A 19688-nucleotide genomic window follows, 5' to 3' on the forward strand; every position below is an offset into this window, starting at 1 on the left:
GCTAGATGCGGGAGCGGTATAGTTTTTTGACCATACAGACATACAGACATAATATGTATTTTCCATATCAAGTATTCTATGCTTTAAGTTGATTGGAGAATAATTTATTTGTTAGATATAAGAAGAATAAACATTTTTGTTGCACCATATCCCTGGATGTCATCGAATGTTTGGCCGGTTGGAAACCTTGAGTGTGGACTGTATGCGTACCAAACAACCCCGCTTCAGGCTTGGGCAGTGGCTATGGTAAAGACGAAAGGAAGCCACTACAGACTGTATGTTTGTTTATGTGTAACTCTGTTGTTGTTTTTGTCGCACTGCTTTGCTTTATCTTGGCCAGGTCGCAGTTGTAAATGAGAACTTGTTCTCAACTGGCCTACCTGGTTAAATAAACGTGAAGTAAATAAATAAATAAAACTAAACACTGTTGCCCAAAGCTAACATTATAAGCAGCCAGTTAGCTTTATCTGGCTAGTGAGGATTATAATAAGGATTATGCACAATAGTGGAATTTGTGGTTTGTCTTCAAAATAAAAGTATGTAATTGATAGTGATGCAAATTAATAAAAGTAGTAGAATTATGCAATACTTTTATCTTGAAGGCTAACTGCAAAGTCCAGTATCGTCGCTAATCCTTATTGTGGCTAGCTTCACATAGATGGGTCCGACCACCATTAATCAAATAAGAGTGGTCTTATAAATTAGGGTTATTTAAGAGCTATATAGTAGCTAACTATAGATACTGAAACGTGTCGTTTTGCTATGTTTTTGGGGAAGAACATTGTTTGCAACCATGAGCTAGCTATCTTTTTTTTATGACCAGCAAGCACTGTAGGTGCACGAGACGACTTTACCATCATCATTGCATACGTATCGATGAATCGTTGAGACATATGAAATACGAGTGATTGTGTAATCAATGTGTAATAACTACGTAAAACATTTATGAACGCGTTAAATTATTATGTGACGTGCAGTCATATTCAGGTCCTGATTGGTCAACAAGCTAATTTGACACATCAAATAGTGTTACTTGCCTAGTGGTTAGAGCGCTGGGCCAGTAACCGAGAGGTTGATGGATCAAATCCCCGAGCTGACAAGGTAAAAATCTGTCGTACTGCCCCTGAAAAAGGAAGTTAACCCACTATTCCTAGGTCGTCATTGTAAATAAGAATGTGTTCTTAACTGACTTGCCTAGTTAAATAAAGGTAAAATAAAAAATTCTAAGTGTTATTTGAGGTGTATCTTTTTTGACATGCAAAGACCCAAACGGCATTCTATTGCAAAGACCCACACGGCGTTCCATAGAAATCCTGGTTGAGAATGAAACGACTAAACAAATGAACAAAACAGCACAGCAAGTAAGTGAAACAAATGTTGATTTTGATGATGTTTTATTGGTAATGGGGACATACGTAAATGCCAACTAAATAACTTGTGTGTGTGTGTTAATAGCTTTTATTGAACTAAGCAAGTCAGTTAAGAACGAAATCTTATTTACAATGACGGCCTACCTCAACCAAACCCCGGATGACGCTGGGCCAATTGTGCGCGGCCCTATGTGACTCCCAATCACGGCCGGATGTGATACAGCCTGGATTCGAACCAGGGACTTTAGTGACACCTCTTGCGCTGCGATGCAGTGCCTTAGACTGCTGCGTCATTGTGTGTGTTAACTATTTAACTGTACTAGAAAGCTTAAAAGGCCACAAAAAAATGTAATATCTGTTATCAGTATCATTTTTTGGCAAGGAAAATATTGGATATTGGTATCGGCCAAAAATATAATATCGGTGGCTCACAAGTTCCACTCCCTGCAGATTTGGGTGTGACCAATCCTTTGCCTGATTAGGCCACACTGAACAACACTACAACAGGAAAGACATTAACAGTACCAAATATCGCCCAAAGAAGGTGTCAAATAGACTAGAAGCCAGATTGGACTAAGACCTATCCCAAAGAAAAGGTGACTGCAGGCTATGGACTGAGCAAAGGAAGAGGTGTGCATGTGTGTGTTGACGTTACCTCAAATTGTGCTGGATTCACAGCCAACTGTGCCACTGAAGTGGGTGAATACTGTCTAGGCTGCGACTGGAGAGAGAGAAAAAAAAACACAATTAACAGGAATCGTTGTCACTCATAGCAGAAAACACAGACTTGATCATTGTCAGAATCATTGAAACCATAATGCATAATCCTGGCTTGAAATAACTCTGAGCAAAACAAAACAAAAAGCATTCCATGCTGCTCAAATGTCTGGAGAAAATAATGAATGATGCAGTACCATTTCCTCAAACTCATTCTCCATGACAAGAGAAACATCACATGAAGCAATCCTGTTCCATTGATAAAATGACCAATGATTCTACGTACAGTATATTCACTAGCGGTGGGCCACCGATGCTAAATGAATAAGGGAAACACTGGTGTGTGTGTGTGTGTGTGTGTGTGTGTGTGTGCCATATAATTTGATCAAAACAGTTTGTCTAAGGACTTCTATACAGCTGTTTCTCATAATATTACATAACCAGGTGGATCCCATTTCCCACTGTGTTTTGTATATGGAATATACACATTGTGACTGAAGCAGTGATAGTTAGTTACAAACATTGCAGGTTTAAGAAATGCAGTAAACAAGGTGGAATATGTTAAACAGTGCCCTTTCAGTGGTGGTGAGCCACATGGCAAGAAGCCTACACCCTCTCCACCCATACTGGCGAGCAGAATGTATGTCTTATTCCCAAGAATGTGTGTGAGTGTGTCATGCCCTGAAAAGTACTGTATCTTTAAGTTTCAGAGCGAACCAACCAGGCATGCCGGCTCAGAATAATTTTACATGTTACAGAGAGATGGCTGGGAGATAAAGACAGTCAGACAGAGAGACAGATTGAGAGAGACAGTAAGTGTGACAGAGAGGTTGTGGTCTTACTAGTCAAGCTGCATACTAAATTCTTACTATTGAAATTCTGTACTATAGTATTCAGACAAACTTTATTTTGCCATACTACACTACTTGGAGACGATTACTGTTGTTCACTCTGACGATATTACTTAATCTATGTCCAGTGGGAGGACAGTGGTGTTGACACACTTGACAAAAACCTTGTTGAAACCTAGTTAAGAGCTTTAGCAAGGCTGTGACCTTGCCCTTCAGCCAATACTAAGCCAAATTAGGCCTAGGCCAAGTTCAAATACCTTATAAGTGCTTTCCTCCCTCCTTTTCCTTGAGGCAATCACTGATTTGTTCAGGATTAAATAAGTGAAATCATGGTTAACAGCCTGCTGTTTTTCACCAGCCCAATCGTGTGTTGATCAGTTAGTGATGATCAGTAATGAACATCAAAGAAGGAAGGGAAGGAAGGAAGGAAAGAAGGAAGGATGCATGTTTAAAATATTGGAACAAGTCCCCACTCAGGTTTGGAGAAAGTGGCAAGGGAGGGGCGGAAAGTAGGCTGACGAGTCACGCTGCCTTCCTTTCTGATAAATATTTTGGTGCTAGGCAACACACCAGAATCCGCAGGCAAATTAAAGGATAGACAAAGATTGGTGTTTTGGCGTGGCACAGGGGCATACTGACTGGCTCATCTTTTGGAAACCAAAGAGATAATACTAATTCTATCTCTATGTTGACAAAATATCCCAGAGACCTCTATTTAAATGCTGTTGAAATATTACCCATGTTTACTTTAAATTGAATTGCAGACTATGGTTGATAAAAACAAATACTTTGTTGAGGGGGAAAACAAACACAAAACAAAGATTCTTTATGAAAGGCATTTGGCTGCACTTGAAGTCATTTGATCATGGCAGCCAAGGAACATGGCAGTCTCACTGCCAGCTTTCTCCTCTTGTCTTTCAACCAACACACAACACAGGAAGTGGGTTTTTTGTGTGTAAAAACAAACCACACTTCTCAGTTCTAATGTAACACAAACTCTTTATTCAGTATCAAAAAGTACACGCTCAAAAGACATATTTGTCAAGTCAAGTGAAAGATCAGTTGGACTCACTAAACAATGGTAACGATGAACAGCATTTAGGTTTTATTTATTTCCCCAAGACAAAACAAGATTATTATTATTTTTTACATTGCACACTTGGCCAATATCCATGCATTTTCACCTCTGGTGAGCTAACTATCAATCAATCAAATGTATTTATAAAGCCCTTTTTACATCAGCAGATGTCACAAAGCACTATACAGAGCCCCAGCCTAAAACCCCAAACAGCAAGCAATGCAGATGTAGAAGCAGTGGCTAGGAAAAACTAGGAACCTAGGAAGAAACCTAGAGAGGAACCAGGCTCTGAGGGGTAACTACTAGCTAGACAGGTTAGGCTCAACTAGCTCACCTAACTACCCAGACACTATATTAGAGGCAGATAGATTAACAACAATCAATCTTACAACACACACCCATGAAGAACCACGCAATGCATTGGGAGGGTAGAGAATACAGGGCAGGTACCAGTCAGCATGAGAGCATGCACTCAGGCATCGTCTCCATGACAACCGTGACAGTACAGATGAAACCGGCCAACCACATCAATGCAACTATCAGACTCCAACCTAAACAGTGTCATAAAATGCCAGTAGCAGTCGCTTTTACTGCTGATTGTGATAGGAGACTGAGTCTAAACTATTGAAGGTAGGCATACTTCATTAGACTAACCCAGTATTGACATTTTTACTGACTAGACATTGTTGTTACTGCTGCTAAAACACTACTGACGTTAAAGGCCAAACATTGTTACCATTTTGAAAAACAAAAAAATACTACTTTCAGAAGCATCCGTGATCACAAGTCATCTAGTTATGTTGGACTCATTTGCATTGAATTGGTGTTCTTTTATATTCTCAAACTAACAGCGGTGCCTATACAGTATGATGTCATACAGGCGTGACATGTTGGAGTGACATTTCTATGCAAATGTTTATTTATTTATTTAATATTTCACCTTTATTTAACCAGGTAGGCTAGTTGGGCGGTCGACCCAGGGAGAGTGCCGGAGCCCGCCTGGGATTCACTGGAGCAGTGCGAAGAAGGGTATAGGAGAATGGAGATGGCGAAGCAAGCACGGCGGCGCGGAAGGAAGCCCGAGAGTCAGCCCCAAACATTTCTTGGGTGGGGGCTCACAGGGAGAATGGCTACGCCAGGTAGGAGACCTGTGCAAACTTCCTGTGCTTACCGGGAGGTTAAAGAGACCGGGCAGGCACCGTGTTATGCTGTGGAGCGCACGGTGTCTCCAGTGCGGGTGCATAGCCCGGTGCGGTATATACCAGCTCCTCGTATTGGCCGGACAAGAGTGGGCATCGAGCCAGGTAAAGTTGGGCAGGCTCGGTGCTCAAGAGCTCCAGTGCACCTGCACAGTCCGGTCTATCCTGTGCCACCTCCACACACCAGCCCTCCGGTGGCAGCTCCCCGCACCAGGCTTCCTGTGCGTGTCCTCGGCCCAGTACCACCAGTGCCAGCACCACGCATCAGACCTACTGTGCGCGTCGCCTGTTCAGCGCAGCCAGAGCCTTCCTCCTCTCCTGCGCTGCTGGAGTCTCCCGTCTGTTTAGCGCAGCCAGAGCCTTCCTCCTCTCCTGCGCTGCCGGAGCCTCCCGCCTGTTCAGCACTGTCGGAGCCTTTCTCCTCTCCTGCGCTGCTGGAGTCTCCCGCCTGTTTAGCGCAGCCAGAGCCTTCCTCCTCTCCTGCGCTGCTGGATTCTCCTGCCTGTTTAGCGCAGCCAGAGCCTTCCTCCTCTACAGCGCTGCTGGAGTCTCCCGCCTGTTTAGCGCAGCCGGAGCTGTCAGTCTGCAAGGAGCAGTCAGTCTGCAAGGAGCTGTCAGTCTGCAAGGAGCTGTCAGTCTGCAAGGAGCTGTCGGTCTGCATGGAGCAGCCAGAGCTGTCAGTCTACATGGAGCAGCCAGAGCTGTCAGTCTACATGGAGCAGCCAGAGCTGTCAGTCTACATGGAACAGCCGGAGCTGTCAGTCTTCATGGAGCAGCCGGAGCTGCCAGTCTGCATGGAGCTGTCAGTCTGCAAGGAGCTGTCAGTCTGCAAGGAGCTGTCAGTCTGCATGGAGCAGCCAGAGCCGCCAGTCAGCATGGAGCAGCCAGATCTGCCAGTCAGCCAGACTCTTCCAGATCTGCCAGTCAGCCAGACTCTTCCAGATCCGCCAGTCAGCCAGACTCTTCCAGATCCGCCAGTCAACCAGACTCTTCCAGATCCGCCAGTCAGCCAGACTCTTCCAGAGCCGCCAGTCAGCCAGACTCTTCCAGATCCGCCAGTCAGCCAGACTCTTCCAGATCCGCCAGTCAGCCAGACACTTCCAGATCCGCCAGTCAGCCAGACTCTTCCAGATCCGCCAGTCAGCCAGACTCTTCCAGATCCGCCAGTCAGCCAGACTCTTCCAGATCTGCCAGTCAGCCAGGATCTGCCAGAACCGTCAACCAGCCAGGATCTGCCGGATCCAACTACCTGGCTGAGCTTCCTCTCAGTGCTGGGCTTCCTCTCAGTGCTGGGCTTCCTCTCAGTCCCGAGCTTCCCCTCAGTGCCGAGCTGCCCCTCTGTCCCGAGCTGCCCCTCTGTCCCGAGCTGCCCCTCTGTCCCGAGCTGCCCCTCTGTCTGTCGGATTTGGCCAGCTTTTGACCCTCTGTCCCGAGCTGACCCTCAGTCCAGTGGGGTTCTGGGTGAGGACTACTAGGCCATGGTCGGCGGCGAAGGTGGACTATCCTAGAACGCGAGGAAGGGGGACTAAGACATTTATAGAGTGGGTTCCACGTCCCGCGCCGGAGCCGCCACCATGGACAGACACCCACCCGGACCCTCCCTATTGTTTTGATGTGCGTCCGGGAGTCCGCACCTTAGGGGGGTTCTGTCACGCCCTGGTCGAAATATATTATGTTTATTCTTCATTTATTCGGTCAGGCCAGGGTGTGACATGGGTTATTGTGGTGTGTTTTTGTCTTGGGGTTTTGTGGGATGTCTAGCGTTAGTCTATGGCTGCCTGAGGCGGTTCTCAATCAGAGTCAGGTGATTATCGTTGTCTGATTGGGAACCATATTTAGGCAGCCATATTCTTTGTGTGTTTCGTGGGTGATTGTCCTTAGTGTCCTTGTTCCTGTCTCTGTGTTAGTTTACACTAGTATAGGTTGTTTCGGTTTTCGTTACGTTCTTTTGTTTTTGTAGTATTTGTATTGATTCGTGTTTACGTTTGGTCATTAAACATGGATCGCAATCTACACGCTGCATTTTGGTACGACTCTCTTTCACCGCATGAAAACCGCTACATAAAAACATTGTTTGATTTTAAAATTGGTGCATTAATGCATACCTGGCTGTCGCTGGGAAAGTGTAACTAATATATATATATATAAATAATGATGATTGTCCAGGTCTAATGCTTTATAACTTGTGTATGAGCCTTTGTAATGTGTAATAACAAGGTTGGATATGTCATTATAATTGATCAAATGTCTCAAACTGGCTGTTATTTTGTCCGGGTCATTATGAGATGCTTATATGACATTATAAAGGGGTCATGACAAGTCATAATGCATTATACCTGGATGCACAAGTCTTACCATGATTTCTTCTCAAGAACTGCTACGCTGCTGGGTTTTTCACACTCAACATTTTGCGTGTAGATCAAGAATGGTCCACCACCTAAACGAAATCCAGCCAACTTGACAACTGTGGGAATCACTAGAGTCAACATGGGCCAGTATCCCTGTGGAATACTTGACACTTTGCAGAGCAGCAATACTCAACTGGTGGGTCACGGGGGGTTTTGACTGGGCTGCGTGAGTTATTAGCAGTGTTATTTTGTGGATTTGGTTGATTTTTCTGGTATCAAACCAGTGCGCTTAACATTCTTCATCAAGAAAATGGACAAAATGTAATTATTATTGACAATGAAAAGGTGGGAGTGTTGTTCCCTTGTCATGTGATTGGTAAATTTACTATCAACATAGCATTAAAAATAATTTTCCAGATTCCATTTTGGCAAATAAAAAAATCTTGAATATTGGATCACGACCTAGACAACCTGGTTAAATTTGGGTACCGAGGCAAAATCAGTTGAGAACCACAGTTGTTGAGTCCATGCCCCAACGAACTGAGGATGTTATGAGGGCAGGGGGTAATGTATAATTACTGTTTAAGTACATACATACGTACATACTAGTGATGCGCAGGTTGACTCAACCTGGAGTCTGCGCGGGCGGGTTTAGGGTCATGAAATATTGTGTGAATGAAGGACGGACGGTTGGCGGCCTGGTTGAATAAAGAGAAAACAATGCATTGAAAATCCATAAGTGTATAATTCCTATCTATAGGCTACTTTGAAGATTTTCTTTCATTATTTTTATCTGGCGTCAGTGTGTAAGCCTAAGCTTTAGGGCCTAACTGTAAGCGCAGCAAATACACGCCACATGCTTTTGGGAACTTGGGCAGAAAAAATGTAAGTTGATCACTGAGGCAAAAAAGTATAATGTTGGAGTTTAATTCAATATGAGAAAATCTGCAAATGGAGTTGAAAATAAAGAAAAGGTGGCCAGAACAGTAGCCTAATGTTGGATAAAGATGTTGTGTGATGATTGTGAGGCGCTGTACAAATTTGACAGTCAATGGTACACTAATGTTCAGATTGGTTAAATGGAACAGTAACTAACAAATGCACACTGACTGTAGGTCTATAACGTCTCACATAGCCTTAATATTAACTCCTGCAGAATTAAGCATTTCTTGCAGTAAAATTATACACCAAATGTACATTTGGACTCATAAGAAATTATTTCTTTTTCACATCAATGAGAGAATTAATGCTTAGGGACCAAATCTCACATAACCTTAATATTAACTCCTGCAGAATTAAGCATTTCTTGCAGTAAAATTATACACCAAATGTACATTTGGACTCAGGAACAGGAGTGAAGAAATATGATTTATTTTTTCAGCATCAATGAGAGAATTAATGCGCGGTTAGGGACCAAATGTAAAGATTGTGGTGCTATCTATATCAGCATCATAAATGCTGATAGTATTTCAACCACATAAAATATGCATCCAGGCCGATTGGAAATCTTATCAGAAACATGTTGGGTCGTTTACACAGCTTTTAATTCCCTTCAAACTGCCATCTGGAATCTTTGCACAGAAAACCTTTCCGTTTCTTTTGTTATTGCATTTTCTCCCTGGTCCCTAAACGTTTTTGCTGTGTGAGAGAAGCAGAGATGAAAGAGAACTTCATTGATGTCAACTAAATTCAAACAATAATTATATTGATGTATGCACATTGATGAACATATTTTCTGGTGAGCAAGGATTTATTTTGTCTTCTAGGGCAATAAGTAGGCTAATAACAGAAGAGAAGCTGCTTGTATGTAATTCACAGGAGGCTGCTGAGGGGAGGACGGCTCATAATAATGGCTGGAATAGAGTTAATGGAATGGTAAAAACCACCTGGAAACCATGTGTTTGATGTGTTCAATACCATTCCATTTATTCCGTTACATCCACCCATCCTCCCCAATTATGGTGCCACCGGCCACCTGTGATCGAATTATAGACAAGTTGACTACCAAATAGCCTACCAAATGTCGGACATTATGAACAGAAACGTAGTCTTATCTAAATTAGGCTTAAAACAAAGAAATAATCCCACACCCCGTCAAAAGATGGTTCCAGCACCTGACTGTACAGCTCATTTTCTATTTTAGCGGGCCTCAGAATTTCACTTTAAATCACATAAAGTCGGGTGATTGCGGGCGGGTGCGGGTGAACAAACAGATGAACAAGTACACACACACACATACACACACACACACACACACACAGTAGTGAACCGCAGTGTAAAGCTAAGGGTTATAGTTACTGTGGATAGCAGTAACAACAAGCATACAGTTCCAGCTGATAACTAGACACCAATATCAGCGAATAGAGATAGGTATAGGACGTAACATTGTATGTCCCATTATGGCGTGTGTGAGAGCCTGGGCAGCAACATTGAGGCCATCTCCATTTTGAGGTAGTACATTTTCTTCTTCTTCTACTTCTATGGTCTTGGTAAACAAACTGAAAGGGTGCATACTGCCACCTGGTGTGTAGACATAAGTCAAATGTTTGCAACGGAAACTATTTACTCAAAACTGAAAATATTTGTGACCCATTTCAGGAAGCTCGGCAAATATTTTCAGTTTTGAGTAAATAGTTTCCGTTGCAAACATTTGAATTATGTCTACACACCAGGTGCCAGTATGCACCCTTTCAGTTTGCACCCTTTAAGTTTGTGATTTAAAGTGAAATTCAGCAGCCTCCTTTACCAAAAATTAATCGCTAAATACTGCAGCAATTTTTACAGAAAATTGTATAGCTCTACGTACTGTCAGGAATCCACAGATATGTTTTTTAACTCACTGAATAATGTTCACTCTATCAGTGATATAGAATCTAAACAGTGTGATGAACCCATCAAAGTTGAAGAGATTATAGAGTCTATCAAACATCTAAAGAACAATAAATCACCAGGTGTTGATGGAATTACATCTGAATTTTACAAATTATTTTCTGAACAAGTAGCTCCCTTCCTATTTGAAGTCTTTTTAGAGATTATTAAAAACAATGTTCTCCCTCCTACAATGAGTTAGGGGTTAATAACACTGATACCTAAACCTAAAAAAGAAGTGCTGCTCATCGATAACTGGCGTCCAATTTGTCTTCTTAATAATGACTATAAGCTATTAGCCTCACTACTTGCAAAAATAATGAAAGAAGTCCTGGATGCAATCATTGATGAAACACAGTCTGGCTTCATGAGGAACAGGCATATTTCTAACAATGTCAGACTAGTATTAGACGTACTTGACTACTCAGACCTAATAACTGAGGATAGCTTCATATTATTTTTTAGATTTTTATAAAGCATTTGACACAGTAGAGCATCAGTTTCTCTTCCACTCCCTTGAGAGACTTGGCTTTGGGGATTTTTTCTGTAAGGCTATTAAGACTATGCACATGGTAACAGCTCTATCAAATTGAAATATGGCACCTCACTGAGATTTGAGTTAAAGAGAGGAATTAGGCAAGGTTGTCCTATCTCTCCGTACCTGTTTTTATTAATCACCAACTTCTTGCAAATGTTTTAAATAATAGTCCTGTACAAGGTATTTCTATAGCTGGTAAAGAAATTATTATAAGCCAGCTGGCTGACGATACTACACCTTTTCTGAAAGACGCTAACCAAATTCCCATATCGATCAATGTGATACAATCCTTTTCCAAAGCGTCTGGTCTATATCTTAACATTAAGAAATGTGAACTCATGGCTGTCAAAGATTGTGTGACACCTTCATATTATGGTATTCCAGTAAAAGAAGAACTTACATATTTAGGCATAACCATTATAAAGGATCAGAAGTCTAGAGGCTTACTAAATTGTAACCCTCTTATTAAAAAACCCCAGAAGAAACTAAATCAATGGCTACAGAGGGACTTATCTTTAAAAGTTAGAGTCCTAATAACCAAGGCTGACAGTATCTTTAGACTAACATATGGTGCTCTGTCTTTATATCTTGACCGTAAAATAAGCATGGAGATAGACCAGATGCTTTTCAACTTTCTTTGGAGAAACCGTACCCATTTCATTAGGAAAACTGTTGTAATGAACACTCATGAGAATGGTGGACTGAATTTTCTGGACTTTACTACTTTAAATAATACTTTTAAGATCAATTGGATAAAACAATTCCTAAGAAGACCCACTTCTATCTGGAATTTTATTTCTCATCATGTCTTCTCTACTTTTGGTGGCCTTAACTTCATGTTGTTTTGCAATTATTATATTGACAAAGTTCCAGTGAAACTTTCTGCTTTTCATCGGCAGGTTTTCTTGTCATGGTCCTTAATTTATAAACACAATTTTTCTCCACACAGATATTATATATGGAATAATCGGGATATATTGAATAAAAATACCTCTGTATTTAGAATTTTGGTTCCGAAATAATATCATATTGGTGAGCCAACTGGTAAATGCAGAGGGTCTTTTACTCAGTTATAAAGAATTCTTATCACTTTACAAGGTCCCTGTAACACCTAAATATTTTGCAATTGTTTTAGATGCTATTCCCTCAGGTGTTTCTTTATTATTCAGGAACGTGTCAAGACCTGACCCTCAGAGCCTACCTTCTATTGACCCTGTTGACTCATCAGTAGGAAAGATTTGTTTCTCTTTTGGTCCATTCAACAACAGAGCGATACAATCCTTGTTTCAGCAGGATGTTGTATCTATACCTTATGTCATGCCTTATTGGACTGGATTTATTGATAATATCTGTTGGAAAAAAATTTGGATGTTGCCACACACCTACCTACTTGTTAACAAAATTAAGGAAGTTTCCTTTAAAATTATTCATAAATATTATCCTGCCAACCACTATATGAAGAAGTTTAAGGAAAACATCAACTCAAATTGCTCCTTTTGTAATGACCACCCAGAAACAGTTTTGCATCTTTTTTGGCATTGTATGCATGTAAGAAAACTGTGGCAGGACATCAGTAGGTTTATAATTGAACACATTTATGAAGATTTTACACAATTGTGGAGAGATGTACTGTTTGGATTCTTTACATACAATAGAAATAAGCGGAATAATTTTTATGTAATTAATTTCATTATTCTTTTGGCCAAATTTCATATACACAAATGTAAATTTACAAACAGAAAACCACATTTTTGTACCCTACAAAAATAAATTGAACTGTATTTTAAGACGGTTAAATTGTCACGCCCTGGTCAAAATATATTATGTTTATCTTCATTTATTGGGTCAGGCCAGGGTGTGACATGGGTTTATTGTGGTGTGTTTCGTCTTGGGGTTTTGTGGGGTGTATAGCGTAGTCTATGGCTGCCTGAGGCGGTTCTCAATCAGAGTCAGGTGATTATCGTTGTCTCTGATTGGGAACCATATTTAGGCAGCCATATTCTTTGAGTGTTTCGTGGGTGATTGTTCCTGTCTCTGTGTAGTTTCACCAGATAGGCTCAGTCACTTTGGATTTTCTTTTTTCCTTGTTTTGGAAGAGAAGAGAACGAGCGCCATTCTCCTTACGGAGATGGTCCTAAATACATCAACACGGTCGGTCCCTGGGATTGGGCTGGCCAACACGATTCGTTTTGCTTGGAAGGAAAAGGAGTTGGAGCCTTTAGGACGGGAATCTTTTGGAAGGATAATATTGATGGGATTCTAAAGCTGACGGTGAAGGACGTGTTTTGTTTCCAAGGCAACTCGTTGGAGGGAGCATACGGCGTGGCACTATATACAGAAGAAAAACACGATGATATCCTGAGAAGGGCAAGAGCAGTGGGAGGTGAGAGGCCGATGTGCCACTACGAAATAACAAGCCTGGCGAAGAATAACTTTAGGGTTGTAACTGTCAACATTTACAACCCTTACGTTAAGGACGAAGAGGTGAGGGCTTTTCTGGGGAGATACATGGATAACGTCTCCTCAGCTAGGCACCTCAAAGACTCCCTTGGGTTTTGGAATGGGAGGAGAGGCTTCCAGGCCCTTCTCAGGGAGGACCCAAAGGGACATGGTGGCTACCTCCATCCTCCTGCTATGTTCTCCCTTGGGGCTGACAGGGGGACGTTGTTTTATGCACGTCAGCCCCCATTTTGCAGGCGCTGTATGGCCTACGGACACATTTTCGCCTCGTGCAGCATGAGAAAATGCAGATTTTGTGGATCTGAGGATCACGAGGCGAGGGATTGTGACAAGCCTAAGACGTGCCATGGGTGTGGCTCATCAGCACACCTGTGGCGGGGGTGCCCGGCCCGTCAGAGGTCATATGCGTCTGCGGCTGGGGGGGAGCAGGAGCGGGGGATGGGGGAAGAAGAGGAGGGGAAGGAAGCACGCCTCATGACAAGAGTACAAGTCCAGAGGGGAAGGCCACAAGGAATGAAGAGGAGCAAGAAGCAGCGGATGGAAGAGAGAAGGAAACGGAAGGCACGGAGTAGGAGAACCAGGAAAAGCGGCGGAAGAAGGCAACCGAGTGGAGGAGCATGAGAGAGAAGAAAGCGAGGGAGGAGTGGTGGAGAAGGTGGAAGAGCAAGTGGACTGGGGGGAAAGTGCCCTGGTGGAAGAGATGAGGGGTATGGTGGAGGAGCTGGCGGGGGGGAGGGTGGTTTCTCTCCACTGCCGCCATCACCAAAGAAGAGAATGAAGAGGAGGGTGCGATTGGCCGACAGCGAGGGGGAGGGGATGGCCAAGAGAGTGATGGGGGTGGGAGAAACCTCTGGGTTGCTGCTGGTTTCTCCAGGCTCTCAACTTTGTTTGGGTGGGGACACACCTAACAAGACTCAGGACTGGATGCAGGAGGAGGTGGGGAGTTTTTTGTTTGGGGACTCAGCCTCCCCGATTTTTTTCCAAACCAGCTGCAACACTGGGGAGGGGGAGGATTGTGGGGGTAGACCCAGGGTGCAGGGCACCCCGGAGCCAAACACTATTCCTGCATCCTGGGATGGTGTGATGGAGGAAGAGGGGGGGATGTCGGGATTACGGATGGTGTTCTGACCGGTAGATATGGAGCAGGGGAGCATCGGGTGAGTCGCCTGTTTTTTTTCTGTCTGGGTTTAGAATTTGAGTGTATTACATGTTTTTATGTTTTCATGGAGTCTAATTTTACTTTTGTTAGTTTAAATGTAAGGGGTTTAAGGGATATTGTTAAGAGGAGGGCGGTTTTTAGTTATTTGGAGGGTGTGGGGTTTGATTTTTGTTTTTTACAGGAGGTTCACCTGAGGGATGGAGGGGATGTTAGTAGGTTTAAGAGGGAGTGGGACAAGGGGGAGTCGGTTTGGGGTGTTGGGGGGGTGCACTCATCGGGAGTAGGGATTTTGTGTGGGCACAGGGACGTAAAAGTGGAGGATTCTTTTGTGGTAATGCAGGGGAGGGTTATAGGGGTGGATGTCACGATAAGGGATTGTAAATTTAGATTAGTGGTGGTGTATGGGCCACAGGTGGTGGCAGACAGGAGGGAGATGGTGGACTGTCTGACTTCCCTGTGTGTCACAAATAGGAAATTAGTGATAGGAGGGGATTTTAATACAGATTTAGGAAGAGGGGGGGATAGCAGTGCAGGCGCCATTGCCAGGCTAATGGCTTGCCATGGTCTGGTAGATGGTGGTCTGCACACTACTCCGAAAATGGACGGTCCTACATGGCGTAACTCCAGGGGGGTTGAGCGGAGGCTCGATTATATTTTTGTACCCAGGTCTTTGGGTAAAGGGCCGCTCTATTAGATGGAACCTACAGTTAATCAGGGACTCCATCGCTTGGGTTGAAGATAGAGGACTGCCTTTTATGGTAGCAGCGCTAGATCAGGTGAAAGCCTTCGATCGCGTGAATAGATCCTTTTTATTCAGAGGGTTAGGTCGATTAGGATTTGGGGAGAAGTTTATAGGATGGATTCGTACATTATATGTCGGAGCGGGGTGCCGAGTTAGTGTAAATAGTCACTTGGTTGACGTTTTTGACCTCTCGTCTGGGGTCAGTCAGGGGTGCCCACTCTCGGCTCTTCTCTTCGTTCTGTACATGGAGCCTCTGGGGGCTGCCATTAGGGCAGACACAGGGGTGGAAGGTTTGCTGATCCCTGGAAGTGGTGGGCTGCGTTTTAAGATGACGCAGTACACCGACGACACTTCCTTGCTGTTGTGCAAGGACTCGTGCCTGACAAGGTCCCTTGCCATCTTTGGGGATTTCACCCGAGCATCGGGAGCAGTTCTGAACAATGCAAAGTCTTCCGTCAAGTTTTTTGGAAGATGGCGCGGTAGAACGTATGTGCCTGGGGGGTTATCTCTCTGTGAGGGGGCCCTGAGGATTCTCGGGGTCCATTTTGAGACCTCCGGCTCAGCGACGCTAAACTGGAACATGCGTATCGCAGTGGTACAGAGGAAGCTAGCAATGTGGAAAGCTAGGTATTTGTCTTTTATGGGCAAAGTCCTAAAGGTGGATGTGTTGCCGTCTCTTTTGTATTTGGCATACATCTACCCATTGCTGGCTTGTCTGAGGAGGCCTCTAGTGAGGCTTGTGTTTCAGTTTATGTGGAGTGGCAGGTGCGAGTGGGTCGCCAGGGCACGCATGATCTGTCCCATCGGGGAGGGAGGTAGGGGTGTACCACATTTCCCCCTCAAGCTGGACACAATTTTTGTTTCTTTCTTGTTAACGGAGCTTGCTCAGCCAGTGATACACCCATCCGGTTACCTCCTGCGGATATTTTTCTCGTATCAGGCGAGAAGCATAATGGTGTGGTCTAACACGGGTCCTCGGGCGGAACAGCTGCCGTGGGACTTTGGTCATGCGGCCAAGTGGCTGCGTGCGCACCCTGAGGTTGAAGTTGTCCGAGTAGGTTTAGATCATAGGCACCTGTACGAGGAGGTCAGAAAGGCAGGGAGTCCGGCGCCTGTAGTGGGCATCTCGGAAGTGGTCTGGGAGGGAGTGCAGGCGCGGGGTCTGGACAACAGGCTCAAGGACCTGAATTGGTTGAGCCTTCATAAGTGTTTGCCGGTACGTTCCATCTTGTACCGGTACAGTTTGGTGCAATCCCCCACCTGTCCAAGATCCTCTTGTGGCAGGGAGGAGACTGTGCGCCATGTCTTTTGGGACTGTGCCTTTGCCAGAGTAGTATGGGCTAGGGCACGGGTGTTGTTAGGTTTGGTAAAGGGGTTTTTGTATTGACGTGGGCCAGGTTAGAGAGGGGTGTAGGGAGAGCGAGAGGGACAGATAGGGACAGGTTTCTGCTCTGGTTTCTCATGAGTCTCTTTAAACGGGGGCTGTGGGAAGCAAGGCAGAACATGGTGAAGACAGGGAGAGATTGGGGGGTGGAAGGGATAGTGAGGAGAGTGGAAGGAGATTTGAGGGGGAGGATGAAGAGGGAGGAGAGGAAGTGGGGGCAGCATGCTGCTCGGGAGAGGTGGAAGGGGGGTTTAGGGCTGGGTGTCATTTAGATTTGTAAGAGGATAGATTAGGGACGGGGAGATAAGGAAAGGTATTTTGTAGGGTGACGGGGAGGGAAGATGCTCCCCTGAGGTTTTGTTTGGGGTTTATGTTTAGTTTAATTAGTTTAATTAAAATACCATTATTTGAGTATGTATGTAAATTATGAGTTGTAAAGAATGAATGGTATTGAAGATAATAAATAATTTATTATTAAAAAAAAGATAGGCTGTATAGTTTTTTTTCACGTTTCCATCTGTTGTTTTTTTGTACATTTCAGTTATTTCATGTCTAGTCATTTTTCATCAATAAACATGAGTAACCACCACGCTGCATTTTGGTCCGCTCCTCCTTCAACAGAAGAACGCCGTTACATAAATGCTCTACTAACAAAAAAGCTGTTAGAATTGTAAGTATATGCATGTCCTTTAAGGTCCTTGTGTAATTGTAATGTGATATTGTACCCCCTAGCTCGATTGTCTATTGTTTGTAATCTATGTATGCTTGTGTTCCCTCATGTGCTTTATGTATTGATTTGTTATTAAAAAATATATATATATAAAAAATATTTAAAATTTAAAAAAACACTGCATACTTCCTGGGGTGTGTATAATTTGTGGTTCATTCCAACAAGAATATTCAAAAAAACTTTGTAAATAAGGGTGCCAGCAAACAACGCATACAAAGTAGCATGATCAATTCACCTAGCTAACTACCTGCCGAATAGGCATCAACTCACCACGTTGCTTATTCTTAATGTTTGTCCATAGGCTACCAGAGTGAGGACAGACAATTTTCGGAATAAACGCGGTGAGTGAAAAACTTAAACAAATTGCCCACTCCCTACCCGGTATCTTATTCTGCCGCTATACAACTTTGTATGCGTTGTTTGTTGGCAACCTTGTTATTTACGAGGCTTTTGGAACAGATTCCGGTTAGAACGTCTCACAGATTATAACCACCCTACTTCCTGTTGTCATAAGCATAATTAATATTATTTTTCACAATGGATCGTCTCGTACTTCAAAATGTCACATCAGCAATATGGTAATTGACTCAGGCAGAATTTGTGTGTAAATAAAATTATGTTCGCTCTTAGTTTCACAGGCTCCAGTTGTCTCTGCCCTGTCTGAATTTCTAGAATCTGTGAATGTTGAGAATGTTTTTGAGTGTAAAATAAAATCTACACCTTCAGTAGTACTCTGATGACAGCAAGTCTAATTGAATGACTAAACCATTTTCCTCCAAGCAATGCATACACATCTCTGTATTTTCCCCTAGGTCACGTACAGCTGTACTGAGCGCTTTGCCAAGTTTCTTCGATAACATGTACAGATCAGAAGCCCCATGGTCTCGTCTGAGTGATTTAAGTAACATATGTGGTGGATATGTCTGCTCATGAAAGATAAAACAGAACGTCACTCATCAGAAGTGTCTGCCACTTCGGTGATATTACAAACCCTCAAACTAAATCGATAGGGCTGGCACCAAGAGGGAACTACAACACACACACAGAAAAACTGTGTTTAGGTACATACCATAGATTTGAGTGTATCCTGTATTTATCTGGGTAATCCCAAACTGTCCCGAGGCCAGGTTAATTTCGATTCACTTTGGATTAAGTATACGATTGACACACAAAACACAGACTAAAGGAAAAAAAAACTTCTGCTCCTCCGACAATCCCCTCCCCCTTTTCCAACAAGGAAGTGACGCTCCCTGAATGTGACGCAGCCTGGACCTGATTGGTCGAAAGAGGACACTGCCCTCCTTTCACAAGGATAGCCAGGAAAAACAAGCAAGACCTGTCAATTTCCAAGGGAAAGTTTGGGTTGAGTCTTCTGACTGGGTGTGTGTGCGTATATGGAGGTAGGTGCGGCAGCACAAAAATACAGATACAACAGCCTACATGTAGAAACAAGTAATGAGGTCACTTCCAGGTAAAAGGTCCCATGAGCAGCAATGTGAAGTTCATGGGAGCATGTCAAATTGGGTGTCAAATGATTGCTAAGAGTCTATTTCTAATTGAGGCATATATATATAAATAAATCATTTTCCTTCCTAAAAATAAGGAACAGCAAAGGCTTTGATTTTGGGTCAGATTTAAAAGGGGTCTTAGAAAACATCTATCAGAAAAAAAGTGTTAAGGTTTTAGAAATACATCAAAACACGATAATGTTGAAAGACCCCTGCCAACTAATATCAACACTTGTATTTAGTTTTGGATAAATGTTTTTGCCTTCTGTAAGTGAAACATTGTCTTGTGCCTTGAAATTCCGTTACCAAAAACCCACATCTTACAGATATTTTCTCATGTCTCTCTCATGAGGGAGGATAATGCAAGTTCACAGTAGTAACAAGTAAAGGTAAACCTAGCAATTAATTACTGTTTTTACTGATATCAATTTTGTTAAGGAATTTTTAACTGATTAAGACTTCAATTCGTTACCAATTTTTTTGAAAAATAGGTAACGGAATTTTGCAATTGAATTGGCTACAATGGGAAATCATAGTAATCACAACAGTCGGGTTAACAAGTTTGGACAGCAGAGTACAGTAAAGAAAAGTAGAGTATAGTACACAGTAGAGCACACGAGCTGAGTACACTATAAGGTATTGTACTGAACTATGCTCTACTTTACTGTATTGTACTGTACTTTACTAAACTCTACTGTTCTATACTCTACTGTAATCTACTGTACTGAACTCTAAT

At 43.1% G+C, this 19688-nt stretch overlaps 1 protein-coding gene across 50 annotated transcripts in view; it reads right to left on the reverse strand.

Annotated features, from left to right (window-relative positions):
* The window catches only part of LOC135541457 (nascent polypeptide-associated complex subunit alpha, muscle-specific form-like), a 105658-nt gene that overhangs the window by 56633 nt on the left and 29337 nt on the right, over window positions 1–19688 (reverse strand). For 46 of the 50 annotated variants that reach the window (XM_064967723.1, XM_064967727.1, XM_064967763.1 and 43 more), the window contains one exon: window positions 2026–2091. In XM_064967723.1, coding sequence (XP_064823795.1) covers window positions 2026–2091 — 66 coding nt within the window. Of the gene's footprint in view, window positions 1–1037; window positions 1124–2025; window positions 2092–18513; window positions 18664–19688 lie in introns of those variants that run through there. The other 4 variants (XM_064967768.1, XM_064967758.1, XM_064967739.1 and 1 more) reach the window with 2 other exon arrangements.

Source organism: Oncorhynchus masou, chromosome 6 (genome assembly GCF_036934945.1).
Source record: "Oncorhynchus masou masou isolate Uvic2021 chromosome 6, UVic_Omas_1.1, whole genome shotgun sequence".
In the NCBI taxonomy this organism is placed as follows: domain Eukaryota; kingdom Metazoa; phylum Chordata; class Actinopteri; order Salmoniformes; family Salmonidae; genus Oncorhynchus; species Oncorhynchus masou.